The following is a 22,924-nucleotide window of genomic DNA, read 5'->3' as shown; positions in this document are numbered from 1 at the left end:
CCGCTCCCTCCCCGCTCCCCCCCCCCGCTCTCCCCCCGCTCCCCCCCCGCTCTCCCCCCGCTCCCTCCCCGCTCTCCCCCCGCTCTCCCCCCGCTCTGCTTAATAATTCAGGTGAGCGGGTCTCTCCGGGCGCTCGCTGTGACCTGCAGCACAGCAGCAGGTGGTGGACAGCCAGAGGTCGCAGTGTGTGAACGCTCAGGTTGTGTTTGATGCTTTTTAGGGCCTCAGATGACTGAAATAACACAACACACACACACACACACACACACACACACACACAGTGATCCGCCACATTGTGCTACCACACCACAAAGCTGACTTCACCAAGCCTTTGTGAGGTTTTCATGTCCCTGCTGGAGAGCAGAAATAAGATGTCAGACAGTGGAAGGAGGAGCAAGTGACATTTACAAGCGACACAATAAAACTAGCAGATGTCAATAAAACGGCTCTTGTCAACACATTCAAATGATTCCAAACGGAGTCTGCAGAAAATAAAGATCAAGTCTCTCTTTAAGAGATGTAACTGCATCATAAGAGCAGAAGGATGCAGGTAGATGGAATATCTCAGGTTCACACTCTAATTCTGGATTTAACAAGTTCAACAAGGACCCCTGATTAAAGATCACACCTGTTTTTAAAGGTGAAGAAAGGAGAATATGAGGCTTGCTCTATCATTTACCTGTGTGTGTGAAAGAGAGAGAATTAGTGTGTGTGTGTCTCCCTGCAGGGCTGATCTGGTTTCAGCTGCCGTTAATTTGTCATGTCAGTGTCTGCTGGCTGTAATCCCATTTGTTTCCTGTCTGTTTTAGATTACGCTGCCTGGTGAAGCAGCTGGAGAGAGGAGAGGCGTCGCTGGCTGACCTGAAGAAGAACCTGGAGTATGCCGCGTCTGTGCTGGAATCTGTTTACATCGAGGAGACCAGGTACCAAACCCGCAGCGTCCTGCTGCACCTCCACTGTTAACACCTATTAACACACATCTGAGGGCTTCACGGAAACCATGAAACACTGGGGCTTTCAGCTTGAGCTGGAAAATAACCAATTAATGAAGCTACTTCTCTGGATATCCAGGCACTAACAGGCTGGCTCCTCAGTTTAGGAAAATAACAGGAAGTGAATTCTGCTTCATCATGATCATTTCCACTTTTTGACACTTTTAAAGTGACTGAAATGTGAGATATGGCCATTAAATGAACATAACAGAACAGAACAACCACAAGCCTAACCCTACCTTAGCATTCAGTCACACAGTTAGTCCGTCAACACAAATGGATAAGCTGAAGCATTGGAGAACAGAAGAAGTAATGAGGTAAAGGTCAAAGTGGATTGGACTTCCTGTTTCTTTGTTTGCTTGTGTGATTGTGATCTTATGTGACAAATCTCAGTGATTTATACCTGATAGCTGAGGTAAACTATGAGGTGCCGTAGCGATAGGGCAGAATTCATTTTTAACTGTCACACACACACCTCTGAAATCATGCCACTATGATCATGTGAACATACACATAAAATCACTTCTCACACGCCCGAGCAGCATCTCGCATATAAGCTAGTAAAAACACACACATATACTCGCATATATACACATATATGGGCTAAAAGCCAGAGTGCAGAGAATGACAGAGGCCAGCTGATGTTAGAATGATATTTAACGTTTGTAGCACACATTACTTCTGTCACTCATTCAGATGTGTATCGGTGTCTTGTATGTCTGCATGCGGGGTGTCAGTAGTATGAATGTGTGAATTTATGCTTTTTTATATGCAGGATGTTGCTTGGGTGTGTATGTGAGACTTGGTGATTGACTATAGAAGTGTGTGCAAGATTTCAGAGGTGTGTGTGACAGTTAAAAGTGAATTCAGTTCTGGACGGCATCAGCTCATTGTCAATATGTCTGTCCTTCTGCCAGCTGTTGCCAGCTGTTGCTTCAGATATGTATCTGTGAATGAAATAATGAATTCCTAACGGTGTGTGTTCAGCGGTCTGCTCTCACGTCAGCTTCATCTCCATTCCCAGCAGACCTGTTTCCTTCTGGGTGATGTTCAGTGAGACAGCCGTGTTCCCGGTGAATGAGCGTCAGCTGGCGGTGGGAGGTGTGGCGCGTGTTGTTTCAGGGGCGTCCGTGGTGGACTGAAGGTCCAGAGCTGGAGATATGCGCGGGCTTATGGAATTATGTAAACCTCTCATCATCTAGATCCAGTCAGATTAGGGTCAGCGGTGGCAGCAGCACTCCAGGATGGAGGATGATGAAGTATCCAGCACACGGTCCATGTAGCGGCACGATTATCAGAGCAGCTTTCATCTGGCCGTGACGTTGTGTTCGGTTCAGAGGGTTTGGAGCTTTGCTCCTGATCCCTCGTCCATGTCAACATGACGGAGAATTATATCACACAATTGGATTTGAATTCTGCGCGGCGGTGTTTGAGGATGTCTGACCTTACGTAAGCAGCGATGGACAGTTTGACGGACGCGTGCGTCTCCGTCTCCGTCTCCTTCCAGGCGCCTGGTGGACACGGAGGACGAGCTCAGCGACATCCAGTCCGAGTCGGTGCCTTCGGAGGTCCGGGACTGGCTGGCCTCCACCTTCACCCGACAGATGGGCCTGATGCTGCGGCGCAACGAGGAGAAGCCGCGCTTCCGCAGCATCGTGCACGCCGTGCAGGCCGGCATATTCGTGGAGAGGTAAAGAGGAGGAAACACCCAACGATCACAAGCAAACACTCAATAATTCATATGCACTGTGACCTTTCTCTCCCCCTGCCGAAGCTCTTCATCTATCACAGCCCCGAGCAGCCCACAGCGACTCAGTCCATCAGCAGCTCTCCATCGGCTCTGCAAAACAAATGCACAAAGTTCAGCATGTGTGATTACTTTCTCTGCAGGTTCATTGGAAATCACTGACGGAAGGGAAACATTGTGTTCTGTCTGAGTCTCTCTGCTGCATTGCAAATGTTTGGTTATAGCCATTTTTTGAAATCTTTAGTAATTCCACTGGTGCCTGGATTCACAGCAAGTCGGCCACAATTACAAGTTCCGATAACTTCTAAGGGCACTCTGCATTAAAAATTCATATTTTATAATAACACGTCAGCTTCCAAATGGTCAAAGATAATCTGTTTGCAGTATTTATGAACACATTTCCATTCAACATATTTAAAAAGCCACGTAACATCAAATCGTTTCATCAGTGATTCCTGCCCTGATAAAATCACTTCATTATGTCATTTTGAAAACTATCATCAACACATCTCATCATGTCTAAAGTGACTGTTTCAATATTACATCAACATAATAATCTATCAGTGTTTTGAAATTAGGGCTGTCAAAAACTTTTTTTTTAAATCAGGATAAATCATTATTTCCATAGTTAATCACAATTAATCACACTTTGAAGTGCATCGTTTAAATTGCATTGTTTTGAATTTCAAGGCAGTTTTCAGCCCATAACGTAAAGCATTCTTCAGTCCAAACAATCAGTTAAGTTGAATTTAAAGGAGGGGTATGATGCAAAATCCACTTTTTTGAGCTTTGCGTAATGCTATAGTGTCATTTACCTATTAAAAAGACACATGGAGTTGTTTCCTGAACCATTCAGGCATGTTTGAGCAATCTCTGAATCTCCCCCTGGCAGCCATGTTGAGCGCAGAAATGCTTGGTGCTGCACAGCTCCGCCCACAATGCACAGCTCCGCCCCAGCTCTGATGTAGTCTGCACAGCTCCTCCTGCACAGCTCACACTCCTCCGCCCCTCTCCACTCTCAGAGGATGCGCATGAAGATGGATGCTCTGAGGGGGGCGTGTCGCTAAGCTGAGGAGATTCTATAAGAGACAGGGACTCATTTCCAGTCGTTTGAGGCAGCCTGATGCAGAGGCACATTTGATCTAAGTTGTTTTTGACACATGTAGCTTTCACCATCCAACTTTGGGCAAAGCTGTTGCTTAAGTGTGCTGCAGATTGATACTAAAGAGCTAAAAACCACGCAATACACCCCCCATTTAAAGTCATTATTGAAGTTTCAGCATGGCGAATTCCTGCAGCCACTGATTTCTGACCAGAGCATCTTGATCGGGAATCAAACAGAGGAAGGATTTCCTTTCTGACCTTGCTGGATTTTCCTTCAGTGCCATGTAGGCCAACCTAATACAATGTCTATATTAAAGATACAGTTCAAACTGAAAAAAAGCCCTAAGCCTAAATATAAGATTAATCAGGATTAAAAGAAAATGAATCTTTAGTCATCCCTACACTAATTAATCACGATTAATGCGATTAACTCTGACAGCTCTATTTAAAATTAAAGCAGATTGTATGATATGATTATGATTCACCTCAATTTATAAATAACTGCATTTTATCAAGATGCAAATATCAAAATAATTTTATTTTGTGATAATATCACATTACAGTCACAGCTTATTGTTTACCATTGTACTGTTATCTCTCTCTCTCTCTCTCTCTCCCTCTCCCTCTCTCTCTCTCTCTCTCTCTCTCTCACCCCCACCCCTCTCTCAGTGTTTTTTCACACAGTAGCATGCAGCGTGCATTTGTTTAAATCAGTTAAGCCTCCAACATGTAAGCTGTAATCTTTCTTAATCTGTTGTTAGAGGCGCTTCTTTTATCCACCAGAGGAAAAAGGAGGATGAAAATAAAAAGGTGGAGGAGTTTGATGTCCTGTCTGTCATGTCGGTGAGATGAGCGGAGTGTGTGTCGAACCTCTCTGCTCGCTACCTGCAGCTCGGCGTGGATTTAAAGTCTGGTTAACGTGATGCTCTGTGTTATAAATAGAGACTTTGGGCTCAGATGAACCTTGCTGACATCTCCACTCTGAGTGTTGCTGGTTCCCTTCCAGGCCGTGCTGACGGCCGCTGCTGGAGCTCAGCGGTGCGCTTCATTGATGTTTTTATCTGGTCCACACAGGATGTACCGCCGTACCTCCAACATGGTGGGCCTCAGCTACCCGGCGTCTGTCATATCTGTGCTGAAGGTATTAGCATTCACTTCCCAGCTGAAACACTCAGATATGAGCAGAAATACTTCAAGTGTGTGACAGCTGCTCAGTATTGTTCTGTTTTCTCCTTCAAAGAGTCTGAATGCCGTCAGTCTGAAGCAGTCAGGGTCTTTTTCTGTCCTCTTCTCAGAATGTTGACAAGTGGTCATTCGACGTGTTCGCCCTGAACGAGGCCAGTGGAGAGCACGCCCTGAAATTCATTTTCTACGAGTTGCTGACCAGATACGACCTGATTAGCCGCTTCAAGGTAACTTCAGCAGGCCCACCTCAAAGCTGCTGTCTTCACCTCACCTTCCTCCCTTACTTTGAACGTGTCGCTGCAGAAACGAGCAGAGCTTTGAGTTTTTTAGGTGCTGTCAGGTGTTGCATCTGCTCAGAATACACTATGACCTTCAAACAAAGACGTGAGCAGAGGAAATTGTATTGAAATCCTGTTTTATGAGGAGGGTAAATGACAGGAGCATTTCTGTCTCTCCAGATCCCCATCTCTGCTCTGGTGTCGTTCGTGGAGGCCCTGGAAGTGGGATACAGCAAACATAAGAACCCTTACCACAACCTGATGCACGCTGCAGACGTCACGCAGACCGTGCACTACCTGCTGCTGAAGACGGGCATGGTGGTGAGCAGCACGCGTTGAAAAAGAAACTGAGCAGCTTCTGAATGGAGTTTTCTTTTTATCCAGAGAATTTATCAACCAAACTCCATTACTTTCCAGCTCAGCTCAGAACGTGTCTGGACTCAGATCTCTCTCTCAGTCTGTGGTGAAACACTTTGAATTTCCTGTCCAGATGTGGTGCTGCTCCTGTAATCCGGTCAGGCATGTTTCCCCCCGTCTCACTGGACCCCCTCAAGGCCTTACTGACTTCACATTAGTGTTGAAGGAACATAAAGAAACACAAAGCGTGGTTCCCGGTCCCCAGACGGCCCGTCGCTCGGCGGTCCCCTGCTCCCGCCGTTTTTATTCAATCACCTGGTCACAACAGCTGTCGACATGCAGAGGAAACTGCATTACTGCAGAACCCGGGGCCCCGGGGGAGCAGCACACACATCCAGACTCCATGAAATCACAGATCATGAGGCAGGCCTGCAGGGAAGCAGCTGCTTTCATCCTGCCGACAGTCCCACCAGCCCAAGGACACCTTCAGCTACAGCGTTGCTAAGTTCACCATCCAAAAATAATCATGACAGATCACAAGAAAAAAATAGAAAATAAAAACAATGACAGAGAAATCTTTACTGCATCTTCAAGAGCTGCTGAAAGGAGTTATTGGATGAGATAAGTAATCTGGTCATAAGTGAGCCATACACACGTACAGGATTAGCACTCTGTGTGATTAGATCCGTCAGACTGAATTTATAATCAGATCAGAGGAGGGAGAACCCTGTTTATACTCCATGTTATCAGAACTTCTGATTGCTCTCCAATAGGTCAAAAGATGAGAAGTACAGGTTTAATTAGTCACACGAACAAATACCTTCTCCATGCTTCCATGTAAAGTTGGATGTGTGATCGCTCACGGCAGTGCAGTGACAGTGGGATGTATTGTCTGAATGAGGTGATATCCTGCGTCAGTCTGATGACTTTATTCAATCTTCATGTCAACGGGACGACCGGATCTCTCAGCCGTTTCAGTCAGACTAACCGTCTAAGAGCAGACAGCGATCTGAAGCTGGAAAACCTGTCTGGACTGGAACAGCCTCATGGTAACTTCAGTGAGGCGATATGGCGTGTAGCGTTTAGCTAGGAAGTTAGCCATATGGTTCAACATATGGAAACATGGACGCCATATGTCGCTGTAAAGCCTCTGTGGATGTGTGAGCTGCCGGCAGAAGATGATGCAGCCTGCTGATGACTGCAGAAGGATCTTCTATAGAGATCCACCGAGTCCCAACAGATGCACATTTCCAGTTCTGTGCAGCTCTGGACTGCCTGGACGCTACAGCGACACGCTCACTGTGCCAGCAGCAGGTGCAGCGACTTCACTGTAGCGTTCAGTAAGTCCTGATTCCGGACTGTTGAGTTCAGGTAAAATCAGACATGTGAGACCAAATTCACGTCACACGTTCTGGATGACGCAGGTGTCAGCCTGGAGGATCAGTCCTGCTCGCCCATCAGGCTTTACCTGAACCTGACCTGTGGCGGCTGATCAGGACTCTGGTCCTTTCCTCCTCTGTCCATTACCTCTGGATGCCTCACACCTCCCTCTTCCTCCTCCTCTTCCTCACCTCCTGTGCCGCCCCCCCCCCCCCCCCCCCCCCCTCCATCCCTCTCTCTCTTTTTTGCCTCCAGCACTGGTTGACTGAGTTAGAGATCTTTGCCATGATCTTCGCGGCCGCAGTGCACGACTACGAGCACACGGGGACCACAAACAACTTCCACATTCAGACAAGGTAATGGATGGCTGAATCAAAAATGCATAGCACTGAGTCACCGATCGATGCTCTCCTCCGCAGAGAGCTTTCCTCCCTGACAGGTCCTCGTATGAAGCCGCTCTGATGAAGTGAGTCTGGCCGTTACAAGGCCGCTCGTCCCGCCACTGACGTTACTGACAGCTGGCACCGGCCTCGTGGTCTTCTCGCTCACTGCTGGAGGATTTAAACCGATCTACAACTTATTCCAACAGAAAAACAAGCTGGCTCCCTCTTCGGCTGAGAAATGCTGAGTTTGCAAAGTCTCCTGTCAGTAAGGGAACCAGGCTCATTTACTGCAACTGACAACCTTTACCTGCAGCAGATTTTAAAGGTTTAATGTGTTTTGTGGCTGTAGATGAATGTTATTTGGTGTGAAATGATAAAAAAAATACCTCTCATGGTTGTAAAGTTTCAGATGTGTGGTGTCAGCTCCTCTGGTTTTATCTGGTGGATGATCTGAGACGATATCTAAACTCCTAACACTCCATTAATCCTACATGATGTTCAGGAATGAATGTTGTTCTTCTACTTTCAATCTGCAAGCTCAGAGGAGTCTTTTTTCACTCTGCTAATCATTTTTCCTCCATTCTAGAATTACCATTTACAATATTCTCCAAGTAAAACCTCTTTCTTCAAATAGAAACCAAAATAATAACTGGATGTGGCAACGCACAAAAACATGAGTCTGTCTGAAATGGGAACATTTAAAGGTTTTTCCTCACAGTCTGATCACTGCACACACACACACATACACACACACACACACACACACACATACACACACACACACACTGCAGAGACGTTTGTGTGGAGATCAGGATCTACATGTGTGCCGGCATCATTCATCCTGAGGAAGGTTCCAGGAAAAGGCCGTTTGAGTCCACGTCTGTTCTGCGTCAGCTGCAGATGGACGGAGGGTGAAACGCCTCGACGCGCCGTCTTCTCTGGGCTGGATGATGATCAGCACATCGTTACATTCTGCTTCGTCTGTCCACAGCTTGTACATTTCACACAAAACATTTTGGAATTATTCTACTAAAAAGACTGTGGTGTTACAAGACGCTGGAAGATTCCATTTAAAAATCAAACAAACACAGTCGGTTGAGAAATTGTGAGAAACTGATTTAGAAAATGTTCTATTTTCAGTTCTAAGTTCTCGAACACATTGTGACAAAACATAAAATTGTTGTAAGTGTGATTTTGAAAGGACGCTCCTGTCCTGTCCTGCCTGACAGGTCGGACACTGCCATCCTGTACAACGACCGCTCGGTGCTGGAGAGTCACCACGTCAGCGCCGCCTATCGCCTCCTGCAGGACGACGACGAGATGAACATCCTCTACAACCTGTCCAAGGACGACTGGAGGTCAGTGACCGTGACACGGGCTGAGGAACAGCAAGACGTCGTGGGAGGACGCATCCAGACAAACAGACACAATGGGACAGCTCCTCCTGCTACGTGTCCTTTGTCTCCTCAGTTTGACGTCTGTCCCTCTGTGTCCTGCAGAGAGCTCCGGGCTCTGGTGGTGGAGATGGTGCTGGCCACAGACATGTCCTGTCACTTCCAGCAAGTCAAGACCATGAAGAACTTTCTGCAGCAGCCTGAAGGGTCAGATTCTGTTTCCTTCAACTCAGCCTCACAGCCTCCACCCTCATGTCTTCTACTGTTTTCATGCTCAGAAAGGGACTTTCTTTATGTTCATACAACATAAGAATCAATAAACACGTCCGTGTTGATCAAGGACAGGGCAAGACCGGGACCAGGTCCCACACCCAGAGTGTGGGAGGAACCCCAGAAAGGCCCGGTTGGGATTTGAACCCAGTTTTGTCGGTAAAGTACCGATCTGGTGTGAGTTTGGCTTCCGAGCAGAACCTCGTTCTCACAGAGACTGAGGCAAACTGTGGTGTGATGGGTTGAGTCATCAGCGCTGCAGTGCTGACATGAGAAGAGTGAGACTGACCTTCAGACATCCTCTGCTCCACATCCACATCTCACTCTCACACCACAGGAAGGCTGGAAGACAGAGTGATGTCTGCTGGGCCTCATGTTCTCTGCTTGTGTGTTTACTGAACCCGAGAAACAAAAAGAGCTGATTGCAAGGTGGCTCTCTCTCTCTCACACACACACACACACACACACACACACACACAGATGGATATGAGGCGGCAGTCTGCGGGCAGCGGTGCTGCTGAATGGACTCTAATGTGAAGTAATTCAAAGCCGGCAGCAGCGACTGTGCTTAGAGCCACTTTAACAGCCAATCTATCACACACAGCCACTGTTTCACCTCTGTTTAACCTTGTGTGTGTGTGTGTGTGTGTGTGTGTGTGCATGGATCCCTGCATCACCATAATGTTTCCTCATGGTTATTGGGTGAGGCTGCTGGGTGATGAGGTGAAGCCTTCCACGCTGTGTTTCCATGTGCACGACCGATTAGCTGGAACGGAGACGGCGTGACTAAACACACCTTCATTATGTGACGGACGTTTGGAGCAGCCGTCTGAGTGCAAACAACAACATTCAATAGGTGTCCTAACTGTGAGCCCCTGATAATCAAATACATTTTCAAAATAAATGCAAACGAACCTTTTCTTTAAAAAAAGGTTTCAGGCCAGCTTTTAATTTTGTATGAAGCAAAGGTTTTGCATTGCAAATTAATAACAGAAAAAGATTTACCTATTTTAAAATTGACTTAAAAAGGACAACACTTCCTTTGGGTAATTTTTAATATACAGAATCTGAGGAAAGTTGGATGCTTCAAACAAGGAGGGTAAAGAGCAGAGAACTCATCTGAAAAACACACTTCAGAAGACTGAAGGACAACCCGCTAATGTCCTGGAGTCTTTTTTTAAACCCAAAGAGGAAACTTCCTGCCGGACCAGGGAGGAGCTGCAGGCTGGGCTCAACAGTTTGGAGTATTAAGAAGTAACCGAGCAGAGCGACTCAGATACTCTCCAAGACGACAGCACTGCAGGAAGAGAGAAAGGCCACATGAGTTCCAGCTGGAGTCATGTTCGACACACTGGGCCGAAGCAGAGCTTTGTGGGAGGCTCTGGTTGTTTATTGGGCACGAGCATGGAGGAGGTATCATCATGCTGCCCCGCTGCCTGCAGTGAGGGGCCGATCTGGGTCATTTCTCACGTCATTGACTCAAAGTGTTTTTCAGTGCGATGCAGAATGATGGGATGTGTCTGTTTCCAACACTCTGCAGCGTGGACAAACCCAAGGCTCTGTCCCTGCTGCTGCACACCGCCGACATCAGCCACCCGGCCAAAAGCTGGGACCTGCACCACCGCTGGACCACCTCCCTGCTGGAGGAGTTCTTCAGACAGGTCAGCCTGCTGACTTGAAGGTTTTTTTTTTTTGGTACATTTTGGTCAAAAATAAAACAACTACTGTGGTGAGTGTATCAGAAAACAGTGGTGAACACCGAACACTGAAGTGTCTGATATCAGGTGTTTGTCTGGGCCGAGGTTTTGCCGCACTGCTTTGAGCTCTTCTATTATCAAACCATATTGTTCTCATTATCTTTCGTGATTGCAGCTGCTTCATGAGGATTTTGTCTGTGGGGGTAGAAATAGGCAGTAAATAGCCCGACCGGAGAACATGACCTCCGACTCTGTGTCGCATCCATCTGTGACAAATCAGGACAGAAAATGAAGCTCGTCTGTGGGACCAAAAGCAATTTGTGTGGCAGTGGGACAGTGCTGATGGAAATGTGAGCGTGTACAGTGTGTTTACCTGCAGGAAGGGTGAGAAACTGACTGGAGGCTGTTGTGTTTGCAGGGGGATAAAGAAGCAGAGCTGGGACTGCCCTTCTCTCCGCTCTGCGACCGGAAGTCCACCATGGTGGCACAGTCTCAGATCGGTAAACGGAACTTTGCTGAATAACCCAATGACTGAAACACTGCGCTGATCCTTGTAGGCAGAGTGATTTGAGTTGAAGGTCTTTGTCTGCAGGGTTCATAGACTTCATCGTGGTGCCCACCTTCACTGTGCTGACAGACATGATGGAGCGCATCGTCACGCCGCTCATCGACGAGGCCTCGCACTCGGGTCTGGCTGGCTTCAGACGCTCAAGGTGAGCCCGGTGTGTGGCCTGACTGGAAATACAGCTGAGTACACTGTGCTGGGTGACGGCGGAGCCTCCTCCGTCACTCCCCTCTGAGAGGAACCAGCTGAGCTGAGCTGATAGAGGTGGTGAGAACAGCAGGCCAGGCCACCATGAATAATCCCTCCACTTTTCATCAGGTACAGCCACAAACCTTGAAATTGACATTTTACTGTTGCTAGCTGAGTTCACCTCATTGTGCCTGAGCAGTGGCGCCCCCGCCGCTGGAATGCCACACACCAGCGCTGCTGGAGACACTAAACCATGTGCTGCGTTGATTAATTGTCTCAATACCTTTTGTCCTTCCTGGTGCTGAACAAAGCAATTTGAAAGCACTGAACTCAGTCACAACAGTCTGCTTGAGTCATATTTAAACTATGCAGACACATTTCGTTAAAAAAAATCTTTTTTTTTTTTCTTTTTTGTTGAAAGTGTGTGTCCTGGAGTGGGCTGTTCCTAATAGCACACTTTAGCATCACTCAGCTAACCCAGTGGAAGTCAGAAACAGTCCTGATCTCCATAGCTGCCGTCACTCATCTGTGGCTGTCTGCTGGCTCGCTCCCAGTGCATGCTGGGATTCAGAGTGTGTGAGCGTAGGTGGCTGTGGAGCGTTTCCAGTTTTTCATACTGCTGCTTTGCCCTTCGTGAGAAGGAAATAGTAGTCCCCCTTGAAACAGGTTGCTCTCGTTGGCAGTCAGTCTTCACCGCAGTGCAGGAGCAGGCGGAGGCCACAGAGCAGCGTCAGCCTGGCGGTGAGCAGGCAGAACAGTAAATCTCCCTCTGCGTGTCCACGTTGTGTGTCGTGGTCCAGTTTGAACAGTATTAGCTCGGACGAGGCCAAGAGGCAGAGCGTGAAGAGCAGCGGGTCGGACAGCAGCTCGTCGGGACACAGCTCCCTGCTGACCGGAGACATGAAGAACTTCAAGGCGCTGTGGAACGAAGAGGTCTATCAGAACCGCGAGAGGTGGAAGTCCCAGGCCACTAAAGGTACGCTGCGTCCGCACGGCGGCTGACCGCAGGTCAATAAACGCCAACAGACAACCTTTATAGTCAGAGTGATATTCTGAAGCTGTGGAATCACAACAAAGAAATTCAAACTTTTTTATATTTTATTGTGATTTATTTAGTTGTGAAAGATTTTTTATATTAACTAAAATAATAAATAAATAAATAAATAAATGGAGATAAGAAATAGTGCAATTAAAAACTGAGCACTGAACGGCAGGGCACATCTTTAACTGTACAATATTCACTTCATTTACTTTGAAATGTTCAAAAACAAAAATAATCATGTCTGCAACAGAACATCAGTCCCGTTACATTTGTTCAGTCGAGTGATCTAATTAATGAGCCTCAGCTGGTTCTGTCCTGTAGTACTGCTTTCTGCCACCAGGTGGTGCCTCAGTCCCTCCAACATGTAATCTGAGAGCAGAAGAAGCAGCAGGAAAGAGCAGCAAAGGAAGCTCCTCAGATTAACAGCCTTCTTTAGCTCACTGCTGCCACCAGGTGTCCAGGAGTGTCACTGCTGCATAACAAAGCGTGAACACCAAAACACAGTTCAACAGATGAATCACATTTGAAAAATATCGACTGTCGTATTCTGCATAATATCTACTGATGCCTCTCGAGAAGTGCTCCGTTTGTGTCTGTGTTCAGATGAGAACTCAGACTGTCTGATTCCTCCGGTGGATGCTGTCGGTGTAGGCTGAGGTTGTGAGTGAGATCTGTGAAGCATAGAGACAGCCTGTCGGGCTGAACTCCCCCGTCTGACCCCAGAGTCCGAGGAGCGGGCGAAGAGGGAGGCGGAGGAGCGAGCCCAGCAGGAGGCGCTGGCCCATTCCCAGGAGGACCCGGCTGAAAGCAGCCAGGCCGAAAACAAGAAGGAGGCGGTGGAGGAGGAGGAAGAGGAGGAGGAGGAGGAGGAAGGGCAGCAGGAGCAGCAGCCAGCAGCAGATGGTGACCCGGAGGAGCAGGAGGAGCAGGAGCAGCCTGGGAGCTCCTCACACAGGAGTCCTGTGCTCCACAACGGTACGTGTGACCCTGCTGCTCAGGACTCGGGCCAGGCCGGCCACCCACCGCTCCAGGAGCGCTGGGAGGTTGTCACTGTGCATTCAACAAAGTAAAAACTGAACTTACCCAAACTGAATAGATTTCGTCCCTCATCAGTCTGAAGCTCAGACTCTTCATTCAGAGTCATGAACGCTCCTGTGTCTGACCGCATCCGGCTGGAAGCAACCACTTCAACATGTTTTTAAACCAAAGGTTAATGGGAAGTTAAAGAAAATACTAATAGAAGATCTCAGATCATATATCAATCTGTTGAATAAATGTTGCAACAGTAAATGATGATTCAATGAAAAGAAGACATTTAAAGATTATTAAATCATACTGTTTATCCGAATATGTCTGCATGAGCTGAAGGAAATACACCAACATCCTCACTGAAGCTTAAAATAATGTGCTGATGGTAAGTCAAGGGGACGACTGAGCTGGTTGAAGCAGGTAGCAGCATTTAGCAAGTGTGTGTTTGTTAATTTCAGGAGAGTGTTCAGAAGAAGGCGACTGTCCAGAGGGTGAAGAGAGCCTGAAGAAAGCAGCCGACGGTGAGTTTGATGGAGAAAATACAGACACAGAGAAAATGTTTGATGAGGTGAAGAAGAAACTGTCATGACTGAGAGAGAAACCAGCTGTAGTCATTCACATAATCCTGAAAGCCACATGTGAGGTGGAGAAGGACAGACAGAAGGCTGAGGGGAAGCTGAAGGCTGAGGAAGGTCCTGGACCAGCTGATGGACCTGGGTCACCTGGACACAGAATAAATCTTCTCATACGTCACAGAGACATTTTTCTTTTCCTCTTCATGACTCAGTGTTTGACAAGTGCAATATATAATCCAGTAACCTCTGATCACACCACCTTCACACAAACACATGAACACTGGCCCAGGCTTTCAGTTTACAGACAAGTAGGACCGATGATAGAGACATATGTTTTGTCTCAGTCTCACTCTGTGTCTCCTCTCCAGATGCTGTCCCTGAATAACCTGATGGAGCTTCCTGTTGCTGTGCTGCTGTCCACCTCAACCTGCTTTACAACGCTGTGAGGACTGAGGGGGGTCGGGGAGGACTGAGGAGGACCGGGGAGGACTGAGGAGGACCGGGAAGGACTGAAGAGGGCTGAGGAAGGCTGGACTGTGTCTCCCTCTGCAGGACATGCAGAGACTCACACCTCCTCTGGGTTCCTCTCGTCCTCTGCTCCTCCTGCTCCTCTCACTGTTTCCCCTCCCGAGTGGAGGCCGTCTTTCTCCACCCACCCGGGGGTTGTGGAGGAGAAGGAGGAGCCTGATGAAGGACCGATGTGTGTGTGTGTATGTGTGTGTGTGTGTGTGTGTGTGTGTGTGTGAGAGAGAGAGAGAGAGATCCATCTGAGACAGGGGGTGTCCAAACCCGTCCTCTCTGAGGGACACACTCAGAAAACATCTCAGCAACTCATCAAGCTTCAGCCAGCCACTTTCCTTCGATTAGCTTTGTTTCCTTCGTTCAGTGCCGGGGCCGCAGTGGAGCCACAGGCCATAGTTTGGACACCTCTGCCCTGAGACACGCAGCCATAGCGCAAATCCTCTTCTCTCTGTACAGGACTCCGCCTCATCTCTCCAGAAGTGAGAAGACTTCTTCCCGATGAACTTTAAACCTTCTTCCTCCTGCTGGGAATCGAACCAGCACTCCTCCTCACGTGCCCCTCGCGCTCCTCTGTGTTTCTGTCCTCGCTGCTGTACAGACACACACATATATGTGAATATATTCAGACTTTGTACATGTATGGCCTTGAGGAGTGAAAACTGATCACAATCCACAGATTGATGGATGTAACACGAGATGAACAATCTCCAATGCACACACACACACACACACACACACACACACACACACACACACACACACACACACACACACGCTTCCTGTAGTTGGTGTGTGTCTGTTTACTGTTCAGTCAGCTGGTTGGTGTCCAGGCCGTCTTCTTCTCGATGCCTTCATGCTGCAGTGAAAAGCCACGGCGCTTCACTTCGATCTTTCTTCTTCTGCTTCTTCCTGTTTTGGCGGTGCAGGTTTCTCTAGTTACTCACAGCAGCTTCCAACCAGCAGAAAAAAAAAAAAAAACTGTTTTTTTAAGGCTTTGTACAGTGTGTGAATGATGCAACATGCAACACTCCTTCCAAATGTCATCTGTCCATGGGCCTGGCCGCAGAGCAGCTTCAGCTGTCTCCAGAGACCACACATATTTTTTTGGCAGTATTTAAAGTAATAGCCATGATTTCTCCCCTTAAAGCTGCACTTTGATTCGGTTGTTGGAATGACAAACAGGGTTCGTGACGGTAGAAATGTGAAAATGTCAACCTTTTTTTGGAAAGTGTTTCTTTTTTTAATGCTGTTTGTTTGGTTGATTGGAAAAGATATTTACACGGTCTCCTTTCCCCAACATCCACCTGAATGTCCACAAGTGTCAGGAATAGAAAAGCGTCCTGTGGAACTGCTGCAAACAAACTGATTCGGACTGTTTCTCAGTGTGAAACGAGCTTGTTGTGTTGCGTTGTGTCCATCCTGTTGTGGTTTTCTGCATAACTTCTAAACTCACTATGAAAAATGCTGCACTGCTACACAGATTCACGAGTTTCCATTTCTCTGTTTACGGTCTTATTATCTGGGGGGGAAAAAAAAAAAAAAAACTGGCATCACAGACCAGACCAGTTAACCCCATGGTTCCTCCGTCACTGTGTCAGTTATTCCTGACGATATATTTCTGAATTCTTACCAAATGCAGTTGAAAGCTATGAAACTATGAAGCTGTTTACTTTTGAATTTGTGATTCTGACTCTAATGTTCATTTATGTAATTATCTTGTACAGGTCAGGGCTGTCTCTCCCCAGAACAACACAGGAAGTGTTGAAGTGCACATTGTGTTTTTCAGTTCGACAGCGTCTCCACGTTGCTTCTGGTTCGTTTGTATTTTTGGCTTTTTAAAGGGAACATGAGCGCTGTGGTCACATCCAGTAGCTCAGCTGCTGGCTGAACGTGTGCCTCTGCCTGTACCCGTACCCGTGCCCGTACCCGTACCCGTGCCCGTACCCGTACCCGTACCCGTGCCCGTGCCCGTGCCCGTGCCCGTACCCGTACCCGTACCCGTGCCCGTGCCCGTACCCGTGCCCGTACCCGTACCCGTACCCGTACCCGTGCCCGTACCCGTACCCGTGCCCGTGCCCGTACCCGTGCTCCTCCCACGTCTCGCCTGTGGGACTCAGCCATGTGATCAGTGTGCGTCACTGCTGGAGGTCCATCTGTACACATGTTGCTGCTTCTAACAGCTCTTTCGTGATTGGTCGACTTCGTTTCGTGATGTAAACTGTATTTTTTTTTCTTTTAATTTCTCTTTGTCTCTTCGTTCGTCTGTTGATTTTTTTTTTTTTAAACGTACATTGTCGACACGTGAAGATGTTTTTCTGTCACGTGTCCCTGTCCTCTGAGGTGGACTCGGCATGGCGAGGTCAGAGGATCGGCGTGGCGCCTGCTGGAGTCGTGGGTCTGCTCGATCTTCCTCTCGCTTCTGTGGTGGTCTGAATATTTAGCAGGAGTCTCAGCTGTGTTCCTGAGGCGGAGGCTTCTGAACAAGGTGTTTCCTCACAGTCTGACTCACGCTTGGTTCCTGGTGTCGCTTTCTGATGGTCTCAAACTGTTTCAGTGCATGAGGTGTGTGTGTGTGTGTGTGTGTGTGTGTGTGTGTGTGTGTGTGTGTGTGTGTGTGTGTGTGTGTGTGTGTGTGTGTGTGTGTGTGTGTGTGTCTGAAGCTACTGGACTACTCTGATCTCCTCACTGTGACCTGCTCTGTCCATGAGCGAATGAGGTGTGTGTGGGTGTGTGTGTGTGTGTGTGTGTGTGTGTGTGTGTGAGAGGAAATGTGCAGTCGACTGTTTGGAGCTGAGCCAGCCAGCGATGTGCTCAGTACCAGAGACGCTCTCTGACCACAGCTGAAGACTTTCAACAAACACTGAGGTGGACCAGGAGGCTGACTTTACCCTCCACTGCATCCCTTTAAGGACGGCTGACTGGGACTGACCGGAGTGTGTGTGTGTGTGTGTGTATGTGTGTGTGTGTGTGTGTGTGTGTGTGTGTGTGTGTGTGTGTGTGTGTGTGTGTGTGTGTGTGTGTGTTCCTCCATGCTGTGTGACTGAACAGCCATTTCAATAAATGTGGACTCAAAGGGCTCAGAAAATGTCTGCATGTCTTCATTTCTGCTCAGAACACGGTCCCCCTGTTTCTACCACAAGTTAAACAAAATAATGGTTAAAAAAACAGTCTTTAGAACGAGGAACCTTCAGACAGGGGCTTCTAAAACGTTACAAAACAATGTGTGTGTGTGTATCCTCACCTGCATCCATGATAAGTCAGATGAAGTCAGTGTTCAGAGTGTGCAGGATGTGTATAGTATAGTATGTAGGCCCTTTGCACTGAATGCCTAAACCCCAACAATGAGCGCTACACACCAACAGAGTCACACCGGCTCGAACGTCGCCCGAGCTAACGACCCTGTAGGAACACAACGGCCAACATTTTCAAAAGAGCTTTTCCTGATTAATAAAACAGGGTTCTTACATTTTTTTTCATTTAAATTAAAGTTTGTGACAAAGTCAAATCGTCTCGATGCAATACATGAACGTATGTAGTACGTTTATGCATTTGAAGGTTAAAACATGTCGATTTAAGTGGAGAGGAAGATTAAAGAACGTTTATTTTACAAGTGTTAAATAATAGTTTTTTTTCTTTGCATATAACTAACTAATATCACCAATAATTCTAATAATAATATATTATTATTGTTATTATTATCATGATAATCCTGATGATTGTGACCTTGCAGCTGGTTGCTGAAGGTAAAGTCTCCTCCTGGATGGAGAGGCTCCTGTTTCAGCTGAGAAGAGCGAAGACTTCCCTGACTGAGGTGGCGTCGGTGTTTCCGGCGCCGTCCTGCCGGAGCTGCAGCATGTCACCAGAAGCTCCACTAGATGTCTCCATCAGACCTCCGTCACTCCTCCGCCTTGCCTCGGAGGGACCGGGGCACTAAAAATGATCCACAGGCCTGATGTACACTGTGTCACTCAGCTTATAGGCAGCTCCGCCGACATTAGACACCCAGCGCATATTTATCACCAGCAGCATGCATATTCATGTGCAGGTTGATGGAGCTGGTGGAGGATGTGTACGAGTCCTCAGCACAGAGCTGAGTGCCGCAGCAGAAGGCGAATGTTAATTCAATTATACGGCAGCTGTTCCTTGGTGCCCATGGCCACTGTGTTTGCACTAGAACAGAAATCTTGTATTAAGTCCCTCGTCATAAAAGACCATTGGCAGGCATGAGAATGGGGACTGCCTGTAACCAAAAGCAATCACCAGTGTTTTAAAGAGCTTTTAATGCTTATTTTTTGCTTGATTGAGGAATTTGGTGCGGCTGCAGACTAAGATTTGTGGGATAGCTCCTCTGTTTTGTTTGTTTTTTTTCTCTTTTTGTTACGGCTCTGCCTTGATTTACTGAGCTGCATTGCTCTATTAAATCTGCTCGAGATGTGCAAACGAGTTTGTTTGTAATATTAACTCCTGTGGAGGGTTGCTGGGTAAAGTGTGTGTCCTGTGATGACCGCTCGCTTGCTGAGCCTGAGAAACACTGATTCACCCTGGAGATGATCACTGAAAGCTAAACATAATAATGATGAACGGCCCGACAGGACGCATCCTGATGAGTAAGACGAGGTTTTCTGTTGAGATGTTTCAACATATGATGTGGTTTGATTGTTGCGTGGAGGAAAATATGTTCGGCTCATCTCAGTCTGGATTGACTCACATTTAAAGAAGCGTTTTATCTTTTCATGAAGCCGTCACAGTGTGTTTTCAGTGAGCGTGTCGCGATACTTGCAGGGTGTGTGCTGTTGGACGCGCTGTGGGTTTTCGTCCCGGCAGACCTCCAGACTGCAGGATGGGGCCGGGCTCTGCCCCCCGTGCCCACCTGAGGGGCTTACAGTTGGCAGAGCGCTCCTCACCTGACAGCCTTCCAGGAAGGGGAACCATTTGGCTGCCAGCGCCAAACGCTCCTTCCCGTTCGGGGCGGCCCCCAGTCAAGACGAGGGAAGCTGGGCTCTTTAGGAGTTGGGCCCGTTCCCAGACGCTGGCAGCTCCAGCCCTTTGATTCTCAGTCTAAATACAGCTCTGTGCTCCCTCCCTGCATCCACGGGGATTAATTTTTAATAAACTGCTTGATGTGTCTACTTTACTGGCTGCACGACGCGGCCGTGCGCTTCGGCGCGGGGAACATGTTGTTGCTTCTGATTAGGTTACAGGATGATCTCCTCTAATGTGTTTGAACACATCAGGGTTCCGTTCCTCTAAAACAATTGATCAGGACCTGATTACGTAAGAGCTAATTACAGGAAGGGATTTTATCTCCTGCTGCCGAAAACATTTAGGATTTATTCCAGGATCTGTGGGGTTCGGATCTGGATTTGGACTCAGCTGGTCAATGGGTCTGAGAGAATAAGGGCCGACTGAGTGTGTTCAGACTGTGGGAACGTGGAGGTTAAGCTGCTGGAACGAAGAGGACGGCTGGAGGTATGAACAGTCGGTGATGAACGAGGACGAGGAGCTTCGGCAGAGAGGGTGTCGTCGATGTCTGCAGCAGAGAGGAGAGGCACTTCAAACTGCAGGCTGGAAGATCAGCTCTCATTCATGGAGGACACTGTCTTCAGTTTGATTTTAAATTCTGAATATTTAAACAATTCAATATAAAAAGGAAACAACAACAAAAGGACCAAATATTTAACTCAAAAAGGAGCTTATCTTAACCCACCACTCCTCCTGAAACACAGGTTACAACATTTTAATGCAGTTTCTTCAACTTAATACAAAGAAAAATAATAATAATAATAATGATAATAATAATAATAATAATAATAATAATAATAATAATAATAAATGTTATATTCAAGTTCACTGTCGTGTGTAATTATAGTGATTTATCATAGTTGTGCGCCATATGTCTTCTACATTAATACAAAAGGACCAAAGAACAGCAAAACACATAATGCTCACGGATAAAAAGAAAAAAACTAATCAGAGAAATGAATATTGACTGAGTAACCTCGGCACATCCCTCTGCATCGCTGTGTTCTGTAAAAATATGACCTTTCTGTTCAGTTTCAAATACAGTATATGTCTGATGTTTGAACGTTCCTGGATCTCTTCACCCAGACGGCTCCAGACTTCCACTGAATGATTTTACCTTCCCTACACCCTATTGGGTGTGTGTGTGTGTGTGTGTGTGAAGGAGCGGACCCGTCACCGACTACGATCAGTGCACGCGCGCGCACGCACGCACGCACGCACGCACGCACACACACACACACACACACACACACACACACACACACACACACACACACACACACGCACACACACACACACACACAATGCATGCCACATGCCAAACATTTCTTTCAGTCCTTCCTCGTTTACGACTCCAGTCCTAACAGCCTAACTATGATTCCGGTCACACGTTGTTTTTTCTCGGTGCTGTCTGGAGGGAGGAGCTGTGGAAGAGCTCGGGAAAAAATAAAACCTCTACTAACTTATCTTATCGACTTTGTAAGTATACTTTGTTATCACTGGTATTTTTAGAGTGGTGAAATAAACATCATTTTATTCAACCGTCATCTTTGACTGCACCATATTATTTTTTGAGACATCTCCCAGAAGGAACTCCGTCACAGTGTAAATTTGAATGATCTTGACTCTATGAAGACTGAGTGAGAACAATATCGACTGTTATTTATTTATAATAATTCCCAGATTTCTTCACCATGACTAAAATACGACCAGACAATAGAGCAATATAGGAAACATGGTGATTTATGGTCAGGAATTAATTCTACAATTTCAAATTAGAAGCATTATTATAATTTTTGTTAAATTTAATGTTACCTTATATCTGTCAAACCACATTTTATTCTTTTAATTTATTCGTTTCTTGAGTGATTCTGTCCTTTTATATTCTCGCCTGAACAGAAAACGTTTCGGGTCAAACAAAACCATTTTCCTCACATGTGACGCCTTGAAAACAGAATTTATATACAAAATAATAATTTAGGGACAATCCTCAGTTAACATTTTGAAGCGGATCTAGATAATCGATGACCGTAATCAAAAAATGAAGGACTGTCATCTTAACCAGACGCACAGTTTGTGACTCAACCACCAAGGAAGAGGGAGCAGAGGCAGCGTGGCAGCAGCCTCACAAAGGAAGAAGACAAGGCTCAGAAGAACCAAGGACCGCATGTCTCTGCTCCCCCTGTCCTCTGTCCTGCCTGTCTCCCATGCCTTCTGTTTCCTTGCCTCTCCCAGGTTTGTCCCTTTGTTACCACTTCTTTTATCTTCCTGACTTCCTGGTTTTTTGGAATCCGGCCCAGGTCCTGCTTTGTGCTTTGGACACTAATGAACTCTGTTACACTCAGCCATCTCTGTGAGTCTGCTTCTGGGTTCTCCTCAGACCATGACGCTGAAGGAGCCGCTGGGACAGATGTGGAGGGCCAAAGCTGATGTGGTTCCTGTGGAGTCAGGAGCGCTCGGGGTGTGGATCCCCACAGCAGGAGAGTGTCTGCAGCAGATCCAGGATCAGCATCTGTAGACTCAGTCCAGGAGAGCTCAGTGCCCATGCCTCCACATTTCATGATTACACACACACACACACACACACACACACACACACACACACACACACAGTGTGTAGAATGTTGCTGTTGCCTGTGTTAGTTGCTGTGCTCTGGCGTCTGGTCAGTCCTCAGTCTGATGTGTGGTTTCCAGGTTTGGCTGGATGTTTGCAGCGTGGTTCAGTCTCTGTGTCACTGCTGTAGAACTTTATCATGGAAATCCTTCTCTTCTTGAAATGAAGAATTTCTGAGAAATCAACGAGTTGAATGATGTTGTTGAGTTGTTGGTTCTGTTTTCAGTTCCATCATTCATCCAGGAGGTGGTGCCTTTAGGTGTCCCTCTGCTTTCTATCTCCAGTTTCTGCTTCACTCATCCAGAGTGACCTCTCAGCCTCCCCTCTTTCCCCACTGAACATTTCTGCAAAGCCAGTAACTGTCTCATGCTCAGAAACCCAGCAGTTCACGCAGTCCAAACATGTTTTTCCATATCTTCTGCACATTTCTTTCATCAGTGGTGAGATTTTGGCTGGCCAAGTCATCTTACTTGCGGGGGACACCCAGTCCTCTCTTAAGGATTTAGACGTCTCTGAAACCTGTGATTTACATGTGGAAACGCCGTCCAACATAGGATACCAACCCGAGCAATTTTACAC

At 47.1% G+C, this 22,924-nt stretch overlaps 1 protein-coding gene across 1 annotated transcript in view; it reads left to right on the top strand.

Moving 5' to 3' along the window:
- pde1cb (phosphodiesterase 1C, calmodulin-dependent b) overlaps positions 1 to 22,249 on the top strand; it is a 74,752-nt gene extending 52,503 nt beyond the window's left edge. The window contains exons 5-19 of the mRNA XM_030114979.1: positions 810 to 923; positions 2,500 to 2,682; positions 4,918 to 4,984; positions 5,139 to 5,255; positions 5,487 to 5,627; positions 7,299 to 7,399; positions 8,656 to 8,784; positions 8,926 to 9,027; positions 10,631 to 10,751; positions 11,206 to 11,287; positions 11,380 to 11,500; positions 12,342 to 12,517; positions 13,307 to 13,419; positions 16,582 to 16,815; positions 22,112 to 22,249. Of these exons, the coding sequence (XP_029970839.1) occupies positions 810 to 923; positions 2,500 to 2,682; positions 4,918 to 4,984; positions 5,139 to 5,255; positions 5,487 to 5,627; positions 7,299 to 7,399; positions 8,656 to 8,784; positions 8,926 to 9,027; positions 10,631 to 10,751; positions 11,206 to 11,287; positions 11,380 to 11,500; positions 12,342 to 12,517; positions 13,307 to 13,419; positions 16,582 to 16,815; positions 22,112 to 22,249 (1,939 nt within the window). The remainder of the gene's footprint in view (positions 1 to 809; positions 924 to 2,499; positions 2,683 to 4,917; positions 4,985 to 5,138; positions 5,256 to 5,486; positions 5,628 to 7,298; positions 7,400 to 8,655; positions 8,785 to 8,925; positions 9,028 to 10,630; positions 10,752 to 11,205; positions 11,288 to 11,379; positions 11,501 to 12,341; positions 12,518 to 13,306; positions 13,420 to 16,581; positions 16,816 to 22,111) is intronic.
- The last annotated feature ends 675 nt before the right edge of the window (positions 22,250 to 22,924 follow it).

This window comes from Salarias fasciatus, chromosome 18 (genome assembly GCF_902148845.1).
Source record: "Salarias fasciatus chromosome 18, fSalaFa1.1, whole genome shotgun sequence".
NCBI classification, from domain to species: domain Eukaryota; kingdom Metazoa; phylum Chordata; class Actinopteri; order Blenniiformes; family Blenniidae; genus Salarias; species Salarias fasciatus.
The sequence above is the reverse complement of the archived record's forward strand: the minus strand, read 5'-3'. Positions and strand labels throughout refer to the sequence as shown.